This window comes from Heteronotia binoei, chromosome 4 (assembly GCF_032191835.1).
Source record: "Heteronotia binoei isolate CCM8104 ecotype False Entrance Well chromosome 4, APGP_CSIRO_Hbin_v1, whole genome shotgun sequence".
NCBI classification, from domain to species: Eukaryota; Metazoa; Chordata; class Lepidosauria; order Squamata; family Gekkonidae; genus Heteronotia; species Heteronotia binoei.
Window position 1 is genome coordinate 147,534,978 of NC_083226.1, and position 18,341 is coordinate 147,553,318.

General features: G+C 41.8%; 1 protein-coding gene across 2 annotated transcripts in view; it reads left to right on the top strand.

Annotated features, from left to right (window-relative positions):
- Positions 1-18,341, top strand: part of PLPP1 (phospholipid phosphatase 1) — a 114,303-nt gene that overhangs the window by 23,356 nt on the left and 72,606 nt on the right. Inside the window, exon 2 of one of the 2 annotated variants that reach the window (XM_060235980.1) lies at positions 16,455-16,609. The exons of the other annotated variant lie outside the window; for it this stretch is intronic. Within the exon in view, the coding sequence (XP_060091963.1) occupies positions 16,455-16,609 (155 nt within the window). The remainder of the gene's footprint in view (positions 1-16,454; positions 16,610-18,341) is intronic. 2 annotated transcript variants of the gene reach the window in all.

Consider the following 18,341-nt stretch of genomic DNA (forward strand, 5'->3'; position numbering starts at 1 on the left):
GCTGGAGAACTGGAAAACTGCAAATTTCATCTGATTTTTAAAAAGTGGTCCAAAGGAGATCCTGGAAATTACAGGCCAGTTAGCCTAACATCTCTTCTCAGTAAATTCATAGGAACTGTTAGCAAAAAGAGTTATTAAGCAATCAGGGAACAGAGTCTGCTGAAGGAAAATTGGCATGGCCTTTGCAAAGAAGACGACGACATTGGATTTATATCCTGCCCTCCACTCTGAATCTCAGAGCTGCTCACAATCTCCTTTATTTTCCTCCCCCACAGCAAACACCCTGTGAAGTGGATGGGGCTCAGAGAGCTCTCACAGCAGCTGCCCTTTTAAGGGCAACCTCTGCCAGAGCTATGGCTGACCCAAGGCCATTCCAGCAGGTGCAAGTGGAGGAGCGGGGAATCAAACCCAGTTCTCCTAGATAAGAGTCCGCACACTTAACCACTTCAAGAAGCTGGCAAGGGAAGTCCTGCCTTGCCAGCTTCTTGAAGCAGGTTAACAGACATGTGGATAAAGGCAATCCTGTAGACATTGTATGGTTGAACTTTCAAAAAGGTTTTTGCAAGGAGCCTCATCGGAGACTGCTGAGTAAGCTTAGCAGTCAGGAGACAGGGATTAAAAATTGTTTAAATGCAGAATGTAGGAATAAATGAACCATTCTCACAATGGAGGGAAGTGAGCAGTGGGGTCCCCCAAGTGAAATTAACTGTGAACTGTGTAGTAGTAATCAGATTTTCAGCTGATACCACATTTTTCAGGATGGTGGAAACCAAGGTTAGATTGCAAAAAGCTACAGGATGACCCTTCTAAATTGGAAGAGTGGGCAACAGTGTGGCCAATTAGAATAGAATAGAATCATAGAGTTGGAAGGGACCTCTAGGCTCATCTAGTCCAATCCCCTGCACAATGCAGGAAACTCACAAACACTTCCCCCCTAAATTCACAGGATCGTCATTGCTGTCAGATGGCCATCTAGCTTCTGTTTAAAAACCTCCAAGGAAGGAGAGCCCACCACCTCCCGAGGAAGCCTGTTCCACTGAGGAATCGCTCTAATGGTCAGGAAGTTCTTCCTAATGTTGAGTCAGAAACTCTTTTGGTTTCATTTCAACCCATTGGTTCTGGTCCTACCTTCCGGGGCCACAGAAAACAATTCCACACCATCCTCTAGATGACAGCCCTTCAAGTACTTGAAGATAGTGATCATATCACCTCTCAGCCGCCTTCTCTCCAGGCTAAACATGCCCAACTCCTTCAACCTTTCCTCATAGGAAAGGGGTCTCCAGACCCCTCACCATCTTCATCGCCTTCCTCTGGACCCGTTCCAGCTTGTCTATATCCTTCTTAAAATGTGGTGCCCAAAACTGAACACCGTACTCTAGGTGAGGTCTTACCAGAGCAGAGTAAAGCAATACCATCACATCACGTGATCTGGACACTATACTTCTGTTGATACAGCCCAAAATTGCATTTGCCTTTTTAGCCACCGCATCACACTGTTGACTCATGTTCAGTGTATGATCCACTAAGACCCCTAGATCCTTTTCACACATACTACTGCGAAGACAAGTCTCCACCATCCTATAACCATGCATTGGATTTTTCCTAGTTAAATGCAGAACTTTACATTTATCCCTGTTAAAATTCATTTTATTGATTTTAGCCCAGTTTTCCAGCCTGTCAAGGACATCCTGTATCCTGTTTCTGTCTTCTTCTGTGTTTGCAACCCCTCCCAATTTCATATCATCTGCAAATTTAATAAGCATTCCCTCTATTCCTTCATCCAAATCATTGATAAAGATGTTGAACAAAACAGGTCCCAGGACAGGTCCTTGAGGTACTCCACTTGTTACTCCTCTCCAAGAGGGTGAAGAACCATTCACAAGCACTCTTTGGGTGCGATCTGTCAACTACGATAACAGGATCCAAACCATATTTTACCAACTTGTCAACAAGGATAGTATGTGGAACTTTATCAAAAGCCTTACTGAAGTCAAGATAAACAATGTCTAGAGCGTTCCCCTGATCCAGCAAGGTAGTCACTTTCTCAAAAAAAGAGATCAGGTTAGTTTGACATGACTTGTTCTTGAGAAAACCATTCTGGCTCTTAGTAATCACATCCATTCTTTTTAAATGTTCCAGGACCAACTGTTTGATGATTTGTTTTAAAACTTTTCCAGGTATAGACGTCAAGCTGACAGGTTGGTAATTACCCGGATCCTCTTTTTTCTCCTTCTTGAAGATGGGGGCAACATTCGCCCACCTCCAGTCTTCCGGCACCTCTCCTGTTCTCCCAAGAATTCTCAAAAATAATAGCCAGAGGCTTAGAAATTACATCCACAAGCTCTTTTAGAACCCTTGGATGCAATTCATCTGGCCCTGAGGACTTAGTTTCATTTAAAGAAACTAGGTGTTTATGTACTACCCCTATGCTGATCCTAGGTTGGAACGTCATACCCTCCTTATACCTTTAAATATACCCGTATACTTTATATTTATACCTTCATACTCTCCTTATACCTTTAATAACTTTAAGGCAATTCATGTTGGAGCAAATCTTAAATATATGCTGATGGGGTCTGTACTGGCTGAGACTGAGATTGAAAGTAACCTTGAGCATAGTGGAAAGCTAGTTGAAAATGCCAACCCAGTGTTCAACAGTAGTGAAAAAGGCAAACTCCATTCTAGGGATTAATAGAAACAGAGCTGGAAGGGAACATGAGGGTCATCTAGTCCAACCCTAACAATGTAGGAAATTCACATTTACCCCCTCTTCCCCAGTGACTCCTGCTCTGGGCTTAGAGGAAGACAAAAAGCCTTCAGGATCCCTGGACCAATCTGGCCTGGGGAAGAATTCCTTCCTGACCCCCCAAGTGGTGACCAGCATTATTCTGGGCATTATAAGAAACAGCCATGAGAGCTTTGGATCATCTCTTCCAGCCTTCTCTCTCAAGATCTGTCTGTTAGGAAGGGGACTGAAAAATAAAACAGCCAATATTGTAAAGCCCTTACATAAAGGTATGGTGTGGCCCCATTTGGAATTAGGGTTGCCAAGTTACTCCTGGGAACTGGCAAGAGACTGGGGGGCTTACCTTCAGCTGTATTATTGTGTATCATAATGAATGTGTTGGCTTATGACCCATTGGTCTGTGAGCATGAAGTATAGAATAAAGGAAAAGGGGACTTACCTAATGAAATTGTTGGGAAAGAAAGTGTGAGTCTAGTCCTGCTGCTTCAGACCAACCTGGCTACCCACCTGAATCTATCTGTTGTTATTATTATTATTTTTATTATTGTTGTTAGTTTATTTCTATTCCGCCTATTCCCCCATTTGGGGGCTCAGAGTGGAGTACAACATAAATAGTAATAAAATCACAATAAAATTACAATCATAATAAAAACCAGTTTCAAGAATTAGTAAAATACAACAGGATGGTCCAGCAGGATGACAAAGCAGAATGGTACTACAGAATAGCACAGCCGTACAGGAGTACAGTACAGTAGGGGAGGCCAACCGATCTAATAGATAGATGCCCGCCGTCTCATCCAAAACCCTGGCAGAACAGCTCCATTTTACAGGCCCTACGGAAGGCTAACAAGCCAGGTAGGGCCCGGATCTCCATAGGGAGCTGATTCCACCAGGTCGAGGCCTGTTGGGAAATATGTTCAGTGGGAATTGTGGAATTCACTGCCAGTGGAGGTAAATGATAACCACGAGCACAGATGACTTTGAAAGAGGATTTCATGGATTCATGGAAAAGAGGTGCCTACTAGCTTTGGGAGCCTCCATCTACAGGAGCAGTAAACCACTAAATACCAGTGCTGGGAGACCAGTAGCAGGGGAGGGCCTCAGCTTCTATGCCCTGGTGATTTGGCACCCCAAAGCAACAGGTCAGCTGCTATCTGATCTAGAAGGCTCTTCTTATGTTCTTTAGTAACTATTAAATATGAGTTTTCTAATCACAGCTAATGAATTTAACCTGAAAATACACTTATAATAAAGTATTGGTAATTAACAAGTCATTGTCTTACCATCTTCTGTCCCGTTGCTATCTATGGGGATTTTATAACCCAATTCTCCTGCTTTGTGTTCGGAAGTACCTTTTACCACCAAAACTCTTCTGAAACAAAAGCTTCCTTTTTATCTCACCACAAGACAGGAAAACACTTGAATATCTGAGCAGCATTGTTGGGGCTCTATATTGCCAGAGCTGTTCCTGCCAGAAAGTTTGAGTCTAGTCCTGCTGCTTCAGACCAACCTGGCTACCCACCTGAATCTATCTGTTGTTATTATTATTATTTTTATTATTGTTAGTTTATTTCTATTCCGCCTATTCCCCCATTTGTTCTTTAGTAACTATTAAATACGAGTTTCTGTTTGAGCTTGTTCTTCTGGAAGCAGCTCTGTGAAATGACAAATTATATGATGTTTCTGCTAGAAATCTTTGCAATTGCATGCAAATTCTTTTCCAAACTCTCCGGGCATATGTTCATAGGGATTGAGTCTCAGTCCTGTGTCCAAAAGAGGAAATGTAAATATATTTCACCCATTAGAAACTGAAATTGGTAATAATGACCTTCTACAAAACTGTAGTTAGCATACAGTGGAGTGGCTTCAGATTGAATAGTGTACACCCTGCATATGTAAGAAATTATTGAGGGAGAGGGACCGCTTGTTTTCTTAACCAGGAACATTTAGTTATTTATATAGCGTATCTGATTTTTTGCTTGTTTCAGGGCTTAAAATCTTACTCTTAACTGGAATACTTTCCTAATGTAAACAGATTCAGATTAACGAGAAACCTAACCAATTTTTGCCAAGGGAAGCACATTTCTCACCTCTGTGGATATTAACACGTTGGCAATGACACTCCTTTTCCTTTGGACTTGACTATCTAAACTAAGGATTTCCTCTGGGTCCCCCCTCCCTGCCTTGTGCTTCCTCCTTTTCCTTCCTTGAAGGCTCTTTTGCCAGTTGGTATGGTGTGCCTGTAATCTTGCATCAAAACCAAGCAGTTTTTGTTTGTAGTGATTGCACAAATGGAACGTCACCTGTGTTCTAATAACTCTTCTGTTATGGGAGATGCTCTGTCATGCCTACAGTAAAGGAAATAGCATTCTCTCAGCCTTTAGGGAGCAAACACATTGCTGGGGAAATAAATGTGGTGCTCAGATTTTCCATCAGAGTCTTCAGTGCTGTTTGAGATTGGAATATGTAATTTGGCCATGTCATCATAAAGGAGTGCCTGCTAAATTGCTGTCAAGAAAGGTGATCCCTCCCTCCACAACTGAACGTCCACACAATATTTCAGGTTCGCTTGGTGATACTTTATTAATAGATTTCCATGGTGAGAGCCTCCTACTGTATGGACATAGTCCTAAAAAAAGCTGTAAACGTGAGTGAGGCTGATTGCTCTCTGCAGCAATGACCTTTCACTGGCAAAGCCTCAGTTGATCTTTATGGCTTTTAGTAGTTTGAAATAGTTGCTCAGCTGCCTTTCACCCTCATATTGCTAAGACGTTTTTAATGCAATTATAGGGCATAAGTGAACGTGCAGCAGCTGTTTTAAAAATAGCTGTAACCAATTCTTACTACTTCCAGTTATATGTAATGGAAAGTGAACATTATTCAATTTCTGATGTCTTTTCCTCTGGTCTTTTCACAATGTGTGGCTTGTATGGCCCTTATATCCTGCTTTTATTTGTCACTGCAGAATTGTAATTCCTTTCCTTCTCTGGTTTCTTCAGATCTGCTGAACCTGAGGTATAGCCTGTTTTCTTGCCTCCCTCAATACCCATAAAACTATTTTGCCACCAGATCACTCTGAATTCGCACTCACTTTAAAAACCATTTTTGGGTAACAAAGACTGGCCAGCATGTTAGCCCTGAAACCATTAATAGGTGAAGTTTACAAAAGGCACAACAAGCCTAATCCTTCCTAATCACTTCCCTTCACAAATCACTGCCTGGCTAGCCTAGCTCTTCCAATGATGATCTTGTTTTCCACACCCCATACCCTGTTCTCCTTTTTTCTCTCAGACTCTCCATTATATTCCTTTTCAACCACATCTTCTCATCCAGTTAGAACTCTCCTCTCCTCTCCTCTCCTCTCCTCTCTCTCTGTGCCCCCCTCTTCCTCTGTCACTCAAAATTGCTTCTCTTTTTCATCCTTTCTCAGAAATGAGCAATAGTCCAGTAGCACCTTAAAGACTGACCAATTTATGTCAGGGTATGAGATTTCATGAGTCGCTGTATCTGAAGAAGTGAGCAGTGACTCATTAAAAGTTTATAATGTCACAAATTGTTAGTCTTTAAGGTGCTGCTGAACTCTTGCTCTTTCTGCTACTACAGACAGACTAACCCATCTTGATCTACCATACTTTCCCAGCAAATCTCTGTGCCATTTAAACCACCTGTCAAGAAGTACGAACGCAATTTACAACATTTTAGGGCATTATATATGCATTACATTACAGTGATGTGTTGATATGCTGAAGGCTTTTTCTTTGATATCTCAGCAGGACCAAGCCAAACATACCTTGTGTTTTTATAAAATGGCATACAGAGATTATAATGTGAAAACTGCCACTCAGTTTTGGCCTAAGACTTACACAAGGTTATGTAGTGAATTTGTTGGTAAACTGGGATTCCAGGCATCTCCCTTTTCTACTATTGTCTGCTGGCTTATATTAGTTCTTATGGTACACATCTCTAATGAAAACATTTTGCTCATTCTTTTTTTAGATGTTTGTGTAATTCTTTAATTTTTAATTAAAGGGATGCTAAGAAAAAATGGTTATAGTTATGAAGCCGGAAAGACATTTAAATTATTTTATCCAAGACAGATTTAACATGTGCTACTTAAATCACTTTTGAGACTCTTCCTGCTCTGTTGGTAATGTATGTATGAAAGAGAGAGGTTCAGTTTTCCCATGCACTTGTCTTTGAATAAGCAAGAAGGTTCAGATTCAGTGCAGTTACAGTTTTCCTGCATTTTTGTGCCTCTTGTGAATAGAAGTATTCTGTTTGAAATGAGTTTTAGTCTTCTACCCACCACATTTTCCATAGAGTTGTACAGGCTTGGGAATGCCTTTCTTTTACAGTTCATCCTCTCCTCTGTATAGAAGTATTGCTTTGAACACTGTAATCAGAAAGATGAGAGGGAAAAAGGAGAAATCCTAACAACCCCCCCCCCCATTTTTGAGAATAAGAAATTTGGGGGGGGGGGAGTAAAAATATATTGCAGCTTCAGTAAAGGATAATGGTGAACAACAATGGCGTTTATGCTCACTTGGCCAATTGATATGCTAAAATGTGTATGATACACTTTGGAAGAGTTCAGTGTTTTCAGTCAATATGTAAATATGCTGCTACCCTATTATTAGTATATGAGACTTTCTGTCCAAATAATACACTTCTTTTTGTTTGCTGCAAAAGTCATTTTTATATTTTCAAGTTATTTTTTTCTCAGATGGCAAAAAATAAGATACATGTGCTAATGTAGCATGGGAAGTAGCAATTTGCAACTCTCTGTTTTTAATTATTAGGTATATTCACGATTTTGCTTTTTTAGACTTCATAAATATGTCATGGTATAGAACAAAGTATGAGTTCAATGGCACCTTTAAGACCAACAAGGTTTTATTCTGGGTATAAACTTACTTGTGCATGTTATCAAAGATTTCAGGTTTTCACGGCTGGTAACATCATTAGGGTTTGTAGAATCTTTCGGGCTCAAGTGCCGTGTTCTACTGGAGAAAGTTTTCCTTCCAGACGTTTCGTTCTCAGCTGCGGAGAACATCCTCAGTGGCGTTGCAGCCGGAGCAGGTGCTCTGACCTTCTTGGCTGCTGTGCACTGAGTGGGGACAGGGCTGCTGGAAAGCTGCTATTTATAGGCTGGAGGGGGTGTGCATGCATTCTGGGTATAAGCTTTTATGCTGCTTGTGAATAGCAGTGTTCTGTTTGAAATAAGCACATGAAAGCTTATACCCGGAATAAAACTTCGTTGGTCTTAAAGGTGCCATCGGACTTTGTTCTGCTGCTTCAGGCTACCTTCCTGAATCTATGTCATGATACAGTTTTACATAAAATCTAAATGTTAAAACAATAAAACAAATGTACACTTGATTGCAAATACTGCATTATGATTTCAAAATTTCGGGAAACTTTTTATATTTACTATTAGTCTGCATTCTGCAATGATGTCAGTGCTCATAGCTGCTTGTTTCAGGACACAAATGTGTTCAGGTCATGGTGTTCAGCTGTTTTACAAATAGAGCATCACTTTTCCAAAGTGTTCTTCTCTGGTTTAGAATATAAAATGAGTTTTTGTGTGTGTGAAGTTTAACTGGCTGGTTACAAAAAGGAAGTTGCTTTGTAAGCCTGTGTGCAAAAAGTTCTTTAATGCCAAGCCCTCACTTTCACTATATGAATGGACCATCTGGCCAAATAACCTTTTGTTTATTAGTGAGTATCTCCATCAGTTCCCAAAACTTGTTTATTATCAGTGCTCTATGCGGCTAATGTCTTCCATTCAGATCTAAACCCTTCTCTTGTTCCTGGGTTTGTTTGTTTTTTGGTAGTGAACAGGTTGAATTTCCAATTAACTGTCTGCCTTGGCTACTGATGGGAACTACAGTTCCCTCGTATTACAAAGAGCATGGGCATGATTTCCTTGGCATGCATTCACCATTATTACCAGCTGAGGAAGAACTTTCAGAAAAACAGTTTTCCAAATTGTTTCTAAGAATATTTTCAACTGCTGAAATGGTTCTCTCATTATGGCATCCTTGCTACCTCCAGTGTCCAAGCACTTCTATTTTATCACTTTCTTTAAAATATCTATGTGCCCGTAAAGTAACAACTAAAAACAAATCTCTCAAGGTACTAAAGACATAAACTTTAGAAAAATGCTTGCTGTTGTGCAAAAGAAGACTTGATTTTTATACCCCTCTTTTCTCTAACCAAGGAGTCAAAGTGGCTTACCTTCCTCTCCCCACAACAGTCACTTTGTGAAGTGGATGGGGCTGAGAAACTCCTGAGAGAACTGTGACTGGCCCAAGTACACCCAGAAGGTTTCATGTGGAGGAGGAGTGGGGGATCAAACCTGGTTCTCCAGATTAGAGTCCACTGTTCTTAACCACAGGCAGTTGTACTGCTTGCTGGGACAGAGGAGAAGATGTAGATGATGCTGAAGGTAGAGTGAGGTATTACAGATGGCATCTAAGTCTTGTAACAGAAAATATGGGTCCTTATAGAAGGTAGGCCTGTGGGAAGAACATCTGTAGTAGCTGAAGGATTTTCATTTCAAGCAAGAAAAGCATAATTTGTGAATGAAGGTAATGAACCATATGGTAATGAGGCTGGGGAATGAAGCAAGTGGAACTCAAAGCTCTTTGTGGTGCAGGACACTCAAATATTCCTCATAGAGGCCTGCTCTTCCTGCCATTGACAAATCCAAAGAAGGTTCCATGCCCTCTATAGGATGCTTGTTCCATTGGTGAATTTGAGGGTCCTTCCCCACTTAATGTTTTAATTCTAGTTCCTGGAACAACAGGGAAGGTGTGGAAAGTATATTTAGTCTATAAATACTGTAGTTCTTCTTGGCAGGTTCAACTAAGGTCAGAACAGACATGATGAAGATCTATCATCTCTGTCAATGTATGAAAAGTAAATGGCTACAGATGCACTCTGGATTGGGGCCACATGAATCAAACTGGGTTCCTTATGTTGCCGCCACTAGCAGCTTTAAAGAGAAACAAATGTTACAGCCTTTCAAATCCTTTCTTTTATAAAACCTGCTTGAAGGCAATCTGAGGGTGACTGCCCAGGAAAGAGGTTAGCTCAGTGAAAACATTGATTTGAATGAAAAAAGCAAATTCCAAACTAGGGATTATTATGAAAGAGGTTTAAAACAAAATGGCTGGCAATATAATTTCCTTGTATAGATCAATGTTTTGGCTACATTTGTAATACTGTCTACTGTTCTGGTTGTCATATCTTGAAAATGTACATAAAAGCGTGACTAAAGTATCCAAGGTGTTGGAGCACTTTGTGAATGAAGAAATGCTAAAGAATTTGAGCCTTTGGGATCCAAAAAAAAAAAAGATAAGGGACATGATAAGTGTATATAATTGTGGATAAAGTGGAGAAAGTACTAGATCTTGTGGACACTCAGTGATATGCAAGGGTACTGCTATGGTCAGCAAGTGAAGAACTTGTCAGCTTCATTGCTACAAGGGTGACCTCTAATTCAGTTGGCTTTAAAAGGGGATTAGACAATTATTGGAGAATACGTCCCTCAGTTAGTCATGCTGGCTAAATGGAACATTCAAGTTTGGAGGCAACAACAGGGGGAGACTTTGATCTCCTTGCCCTTCACATAGGCCCTCCAGGAACAACTGGTAAGCCACTGTGTAAAAAAGGGTGCTAGACCAGATGGACCCTTGATCTGATCCACCACGCTTATTTTAATGGTTGTTGGCAGTAAAGATCTAAAATCAGCTGACCCAGCATAGATAAATTGAGCAGTATGAATATATATGAGCAGTAGGAACAGTAGAGAAAAAAGGGGGTGACCAGAAGACAATTTGAAATCCCAATAAAAAGAACTCTTTCGCCTTGAAATCCAAATAAAAAGAACTCTCTCGTCTGAAACTGTATAAACTAAGGAATGATTTGCATATTGCAAAGTCCGTGTGGTGGAATGTGGACTGTCAACAGATATGCACCTAGGACGCCACGCTGAGAGCTCAGTTTCCAGGCACATGGGCTCCTTCATTGGGATCAGAATTGCAGTGTTTGAAGGGTCAGTTCTTGAGCCTATACCCCCATCACTGGTTTTCCAACCTGAAACAGCCCCTGTGAGTTACTGTTTTCCTCAGTGGGGAAACTTGTGTGTAGCTATTAGCATAGGGCAAATAGCAGCTTCCCGGGTCTGTTTCAGGTTGGGGAAATGATGCCAGGGGGAAGAAGGCTTGAATCTCTTCTCCCTCTGCACTATGGTCCTAATCTGAGTCAGACACCTGCTCACTTGACACTCAAGTTGCTGATGTGAAATTCCAGGCACATGCCTGATCTAGAGTCCTTATGAATTTGTAACAAGTGAGTCAGTCTGACCTGTCAGGTGGATCTCCATGGGAGGGAATTTTGTCACTGTAGGGGAGGATGGATTCCTTGGCTCTGAACTGTTGGGTACATGGAGGAGTGTTTAACTAATGGATTGTCAATCCTGAAACAGAAGTATCCAGTGACATTCTTAAAACTGGTAAGATGTAAAATCTCTCTAGCCATGTGCTAGATCAGGGGTGGGGAACCTCCGGTCCGTGGGCTGCAAGACCCCTCGGACTGGCCCGCGCCGGCCTTCCCAGGCCCAGCTGACCAGTAGGGATCACTGGGCCATGCTGTGCGCCAGCCTCCCTGGGCCCAGCTGGCCAGCAGGGATCGCTGGGCCAGGCCGCACTATGTGCCAGCCTCCCCAGGCCCAGCTGGCCAGCGGGGATCACTTAGCTGCGCCGTGCTGCCCCGAGTGCCACATCTGTGGCGTGGATGAACTTCCTGCCAACATTTTGCTCGTCCGTCTGCTGGACGGCATCAGGCAGAGACCCCGTGGCTGAGCAGAAGGCATCATGGGCGGTAATTTTGCCCCAGGCAGCCCCTCCGCCCAGGGTAATGGGGGGACCCCGAGCAGCTACAGTGGGGGCAACCCTGCAGCAAGGGGAGGAGGAGGAAACAATTCCATCACCACAGCTCCACCGGGCTGTCACCGGCTGCATTCACCGGCTCTCCTAGCACAGCTGCTGCAGCCACCTCAGCTGCCGCCAGCCTGAGGGAACTAGCAGCTGCCAGCCACAGCGTCCTGCTCAAGGTAAGCGGAAGGTGCCTGGGCCGTGTTCTTTCCCCCCCATACCGCCTTTTCCTCCCCCCCACTGCTCTGCAGACACACAGTGCTCCGCCCCAGCCAGTGGGCTGCCTGCGCACAACCACCCATGTGGACCTGTCACAACAACGTGCGCACACACACAACCTCCCTTTCAGAGGACCCGTTATTGTTTTCTGACCTGTGTGCAGGCATATGTCCTGATTTTTCCCTCTTTGTGTGCTGGTGTATGTCCTGATTTTTCCAGGGGGGAGGGAAGGAAGGGGGGCAGGAGTGAGAGCCAACTACCACCAGTTCAACTTGCACTTGATTATCTCAGATGGTGTGGTCTAATAGGCTAATACTTGGGGGTGTGGCCTAATATGCTAATGAGTTCCTGCTGGCCCGCTAATGATGTTATAAATTTCTAAATGGCCCTTGGCAGAACAAAGGTTCCCCACCCCTGTGCTAAATGGTGATCATGCTGCCACGTTTCATAGTAGATAAGAGAAAAATAGTATTTGTAGAGATTGTAGAATCTTTCGGGCTAGAACGAAATGTCTGGAAGAAAAACTTTCTCCAGTAGAACACAGCACTTGAGCCCGAAAGATTCTACAATCCCCAATGATGTTACTAGCCGTGAAAACCTGAAATCTTTGATAGTATTTGTAGAACTTTAATTTTAAAAACCACATTTTTATCTTGCTTATTCTCTGATTAGCTCAAGGTAGCATATGAAATTCTCCCTTCCCTCACTTTTGTACTCACAGCAGTCCTGTGACAGTCCTTGGATCCTGCAGGGAGTTTCACGGCAGAATGGGAATTTTAAGCCAGTTTACCTGATTCTAATCTTCAACTGTAACCAGAGTGGGATTAGCATTAATCTAATCTGAAGTAAAAGGAGAAGTTGGAATTTATAAGTATCTCAGAGTGCAACTGTTGTTCTGTTTGGACTTGAAAATATGTGTTGGTCTTGTTAGACATATGTCTTTCCTTTGCTGTTTTGTCATCTTGGCAAAGTTTGAATTGCATTAGAGGATTGATATTTTCAGTATCTAATTTTATGCACTCCTGTCACTGAACTGCCAGGTTTGGTTAATGGAAAACAGACATCCCATTGCCTAGTTCTGTTCCTACCATCCAAGCACTAGGGCTTTTTGCCCTTGGGGGAAAAAGTGGTGGGAAAATGTGATAAGTTTGCCAGTGGTAGCTTGGCAAGGACTTCATTTAAGAAAACTTTGAATTAGCCGGTAGTTTAAGGGTTTTAAGTGGCACTTCAGTGTGGGGCATGCCAGAAGCAGCTGGTATAGTGAAGGTTGTGTGGAGAGAGACTTCATTTGCAACAGCATCTTCTTTGTCTGGCTGTGCTTATACTTTGTGTGTGTGATGATGAAGCATCAAATTCAGGGTATTTAACTTTTTTTTATGATGAAGACTATTGACATATTGACAGCCTTATCTGTTAAGCATAGCAAAATGAAGTATTTGTGTGCAAGTCTGCTTCGTTTCATTGGAAGTCAGTGACGTTTATGTTCATGGAACAAATGCAAGAATGTACCATTCCAGGAATTTAGGGTGCATTCTGATGCTCATGTGGGAATAAAGCACATTTAAGCAGTACTTTCTTTTGTAAACATATATAGGATCAAATTTGAAGTGTCATAGAGTGATTCAATTGAAATAATGTTTAAATCGTAAGCATTTTGACTAAACTGCTTTGTGGATCATGTTGACAGTTTCTGTATGCCCAGGGTAATTTGGTTCAGTTTGCCCTGAAACAGGACCTAAAGGATATATATGGTCTTTTGGGGTTGAATTATCTATTCTGGAATTGCTATATCTATAAATTATGATCAAATCTGTAAAACAAAGTGGAGTAACAGGTACATATGTATATCTTTTTTCAAAACTTGCTTTTGACTTTCTGTGTATTCCTAAAGAATCTTGTTAATTGATTCAGACAGAATGAAATTTACACTGAAAACTAAGACCTTCCTTTCCCCCGCTCCCCATCTTCACACTGCTCTATTCTCAAAATTCTGGTTTCTTATCTTCATCTTGGTGTGTTTCATCTAAACTACTTACTTTTTATTAATCCCTGGCTTTCCTTTGTATTTTACAACACACTGATGTTCACCTTTGTATTCAGGAGTATCTTCCTGTTTGTTTCCAATTAATCTTATACGACAGATTCTCTGTTAATGATTCTGTGCTTCGTTATAAAATGCTGGCATTGCTTTACGGAAACCATGTTTATGGCGCCTGAATAAAAATAGTACAAAAGATACGAAAGACAATGGTTATCGAGTTGTGTTCTTTGCAGTTCTTCCTGATTTTATCAGGAATTTTTCACTCGAAAAAATGTAAAGGTGAATTAGATTCCGCTAAAGTCAAGCCTGCCCATTACTTCCATTCTTTTCCTCCAATGTGTCATGGAAGGAATGTTGAGCATTCTCTATCATGTTGACCGTTTTCTCGATTATTTTTCTTTTCTTGGACTATAACATTTAAGTTGAGGTTAATTCACACACTCTTCATTTGATGCAGCATTATAGAGGCTTGCATTTGGATTAATCCTCACAGATCTAAATGTCAAAGACAGCACTTTCATTTTCTTCTCAAATATAGTGTTTTTCTTTCAGTCTAGTAAGTTAGCCAATTTAGTTATGAAGGTTAAGAAGCCAAGAAGCATAGGGTTAGCAGATCCACAACCTGCACAGAGATGTGTAGAAGTGGGTTTGGAGGGGAGAAGTACATATTCAGCATTAATTCTTTGGATCACTATAAATTGGAAGTGACTTTTTGGCACTTAACTTGCACACAGAGCAGGGCAGCATTTGCATATTGATGGATTGTCACTGTTTTTTCACTATAGCAGTTATTGGCAACAGGATTAGCTTGTCCGCATGCTAAAATCCATTTGCAAGTGATTACTGTAGCACAGTATCCAACATATATAGATGTCATCCAAGTAAGGCTTCTATTGTGCTTTACCATAGTAACAGTACATAAAAGTCAATTTATGGAAAATTTCTCTATGATAGTCTGAACTCTAAACAGGCAGTAAGGACCAAAACACCCTGGTGGTAGGCAGGACAAATTCCCCAGATTTGATTAAAATGAGAAATCTGCCATGGAGGGGAAAGATGTAAGGCAAGCACTGGATTTGGGGCGTGGTCTGGGTTGCAAGGTGCAGAGCTGCTTTAAGGTTTTGTTGGGGGCCTGGGCAAAGAATAAAGTGGTATGCCCCACTGCATATGCTTGCTTTAAGAAAATGCTGTATATCCTCCCCCCCCTTGCCTATTCACTGCCCCCTCAAGGCCTGGCTGTGTTCCCTTCTCCCTGGCTCCCTCCCTCCTCCATCTGCAGAGACATCTGTCCTCAGAGCTTTCAAAAGAGGTTGGGAAGGGGCTCAACCTGTGTGGAAGTAATCTGACAAAGGGTGGAATGTTTATTGGGACAAATTCCGGGTTCCTTTTGTATTTAGTTGCAGGAAATGCTCATCCTGTGTGTCTGAGCAGGCCAAGCAAAATCTCAGCAGCACAGAAGTAGGGTCATTTCTGCTGCTATAGAGTCAGGAGGAAGAGGGAGGGAACATTATTATAGGTCTTGCAGTGGGCTGCTTATAGTGGTGGACCCTGAGCAATTCCTCCTAAATTGACCCTGGCTAGGTGGAAAGAAGTGTTGCTAACACCAGGTCTCGCCTTGCTTTCCTCTGTAGCAGTGGCCACTCTGCCTTCTGAGAGAGTCAGATGCTGTCACTGTTGAGAAGTAGCAGAAAACTGAGAATGTACCCAGATCTTGCCCAGTCAGCTTCAAGACTAACTGTAAGATCTATGCATGGTCTGGAACTGTAGGTCTCTTACACCTCCTGTTGAGTCAGACTCAGAGGACTGGAAACAGCCAGAAGATGAATTCACGTTTCCAGCCCCAAAACCGTATCTTGTATGTTTTAAACTTGTCCTTCATAATTCAGACTACAGTATAGCAGAATAGTTCTGTGGTCAGGAAAATGTAAGGTCTATAAGCAGCTTGTATTAAATGAGGCCAGTTAATCCATCCAGCCCAGGATTGTCTCCACTAACTGGCTAACCAATAGTTGAATCCTGATTAAGAATCCTAATTACTTGGAAGGAAACTAAACTAATTATTTTAGGTTTCCACATTTCAGTGTCATGGCTAACTAGAGCTTCTTGAAGGCTTGAGTCTCTGTGGGAGGGGGAAGGAATTCATTCACCGGATTAATACCCATCACTGTCAAATTAAGGCTTGACATCTGAATGCGGTACAGGTTTCAGATTCTTGCTGTTTATTACACCATTCCCACAATATCAGCCCCAAGGTAGCATCTAAATAAATCAGTCCAGCATGGGGAGCATTATTTCCCACTTGGGAACTCTGCACGATGACCCTTCCTAATTTCTGCTGCTGTCGAGAGGACTGATTATAGGCACATCTGTGACTTCCATGTGCATTGCATGATATTTAATACCCAGTACTGACCTGGAGAAACCCTTTCAGTTTTGCATGCTGTGCAGCAATTTTCTCCTTTCTTGGTAAAATATGTATGTAACTGTATTTTTTCCCTTCCCCCAACAGCTGGCTTACCTCTTGGTGTTCTAAACTTGGCAAAAATAAAGCCTTATCAGAGAGGCTTTTTCTGTCGTGATGACAGCATCAAGTATCCGTTCCATGACAGTACCGTCACATCCACTGTTCTCTACACAGTGGGGTTCACCTTGCCCATTTGTTCTGTAAGTAGCTTAATGTCTCGGCAGCTCTATGGGGGAAACATCTCGTGTATGCTGAGAATTCTTCTTTGTGACCAAGGCAGAAAAGTCTTGGGTTAAGCAACCTGGCTGACTTAATATTAGAAGGCAACAACATTTGTGTGAAATATGTATTAAATAATTGGTCACCTGTCTGAAGTAACTACATTGTTTCTCCGTGTTTATTGAAAATCTCTAGATGATTAGCTTGTATTTGCATAAAGTTGCAGAATAGGACTTTGTCTTTATCTCAAATTAGTAGAATATACTGTTAAAATAGAATGAGAAGAAAGGAGAGGAGAGGGCCTTAGGAGACTAATGGGGAAGGGCAATTCCATTTTAACTCCTTGCTGTCTTTTCTCTCCTTTCCTGCTGCCCTCTCCCCTTCTTTGCCTTCTCTTTTTCTTTCACTGCCCCCACATGGCTGATTTTGCTCCCTTCTTTCTCATGCTTCCCCTCTCCTAATCTCTGTATTAGGTGCTGTTCTAGTCTGAAAGCCTCCTGTTGTGATGGGGGTTGCTAGGCAATTCACTAATGCTAACAGTGATATTGTGAGGTTTTGTGAGATCTTAGAATGCATTTTTCCATTTTCAGAAATTAAAAAGGGTTGTTTTCCCCTCTACAAACATTGGGATTCTCCCAGGTCTGCAGAAACATCTCCCCTGTTTATATCTGGCCCCTTTGATCTTCATGCCAGTGGCCAGGTTTAAAATTATATAAGATGCTAATGACATAATAGGAGAAAGTTCCTGTTTTCTTTTGGAAGTTAAACCTATTGATTCTCAAAACACATGAAAAACTCTTCTCAACTTGCACTTGTGGTAAGACCATGTTCAAAAACATGAAATGGCTGGATGTCAGTAATGCATAATTGAACAAGTTGTAGCTTGGGTAATGTAATCATGTTAGCTGGTTTATTTAAATCCACCCCCCCCCCCCAGCTCAGCTTGTTTCTAAGATGCAGCAAGGCCTTTTTGTTCTGCATTAACTGGCCCTAGCAGGTGGAAAAAGAAGAAAAAGGCAATAGCTAGATACTCTTTTGCCTTTAATCTTATTTGCCTTTGTCAGGTCTGATGTAGTCTTATTTGAATCAATTAATTGGTTAGCAGGCTAGTCTCAGGAATTGTAAACTCTGGCTTAGGTTTTGAGACCCTTTCCCTGTTCAACTCAAGCAAAAGTGTTTAAATATGTACTCATCAATTTCAGTGGCGTTCATCACATTTTTTACCTGAAATCGGTATGAATGAAGTATGTCTTTAAAATAGTTTACTGTCACAGAATGGCGTATCTGCAGTTCAGCATATTCAAGCATTTGATGAAGTGGTAAAATTGCTTCTAGATATTCCTCTCTCTGACTGTGTGTAGAGGGTTGAATACTTCAGCACTGTTCCATATAAAAGCTCACACTAGGTATCAGGGAGGTGATTTCTTGCCAAACACATCCCCCTCTCCCCCGTTAGACTAGGTTTGTATATGTGAGGATACTTGCGTGGGGAAACATTCAACCATATGATCTAACCACTTACAGTCCCAAAGGGGCTTTACCAACTCAGTTAATGTTTGAATGAATGAAGCCTTAACTTGATCTGGACTGTGCCCAGATGCCTTAAACTCCAGCACATGCTAAATTGCCTTAGGTGGTCTAGGAGACAGCACTCGTAGAATCATGTTGTCATCTGATGTGGCACTTCCAAAAATATAGTAGAGTCAGGAAGAA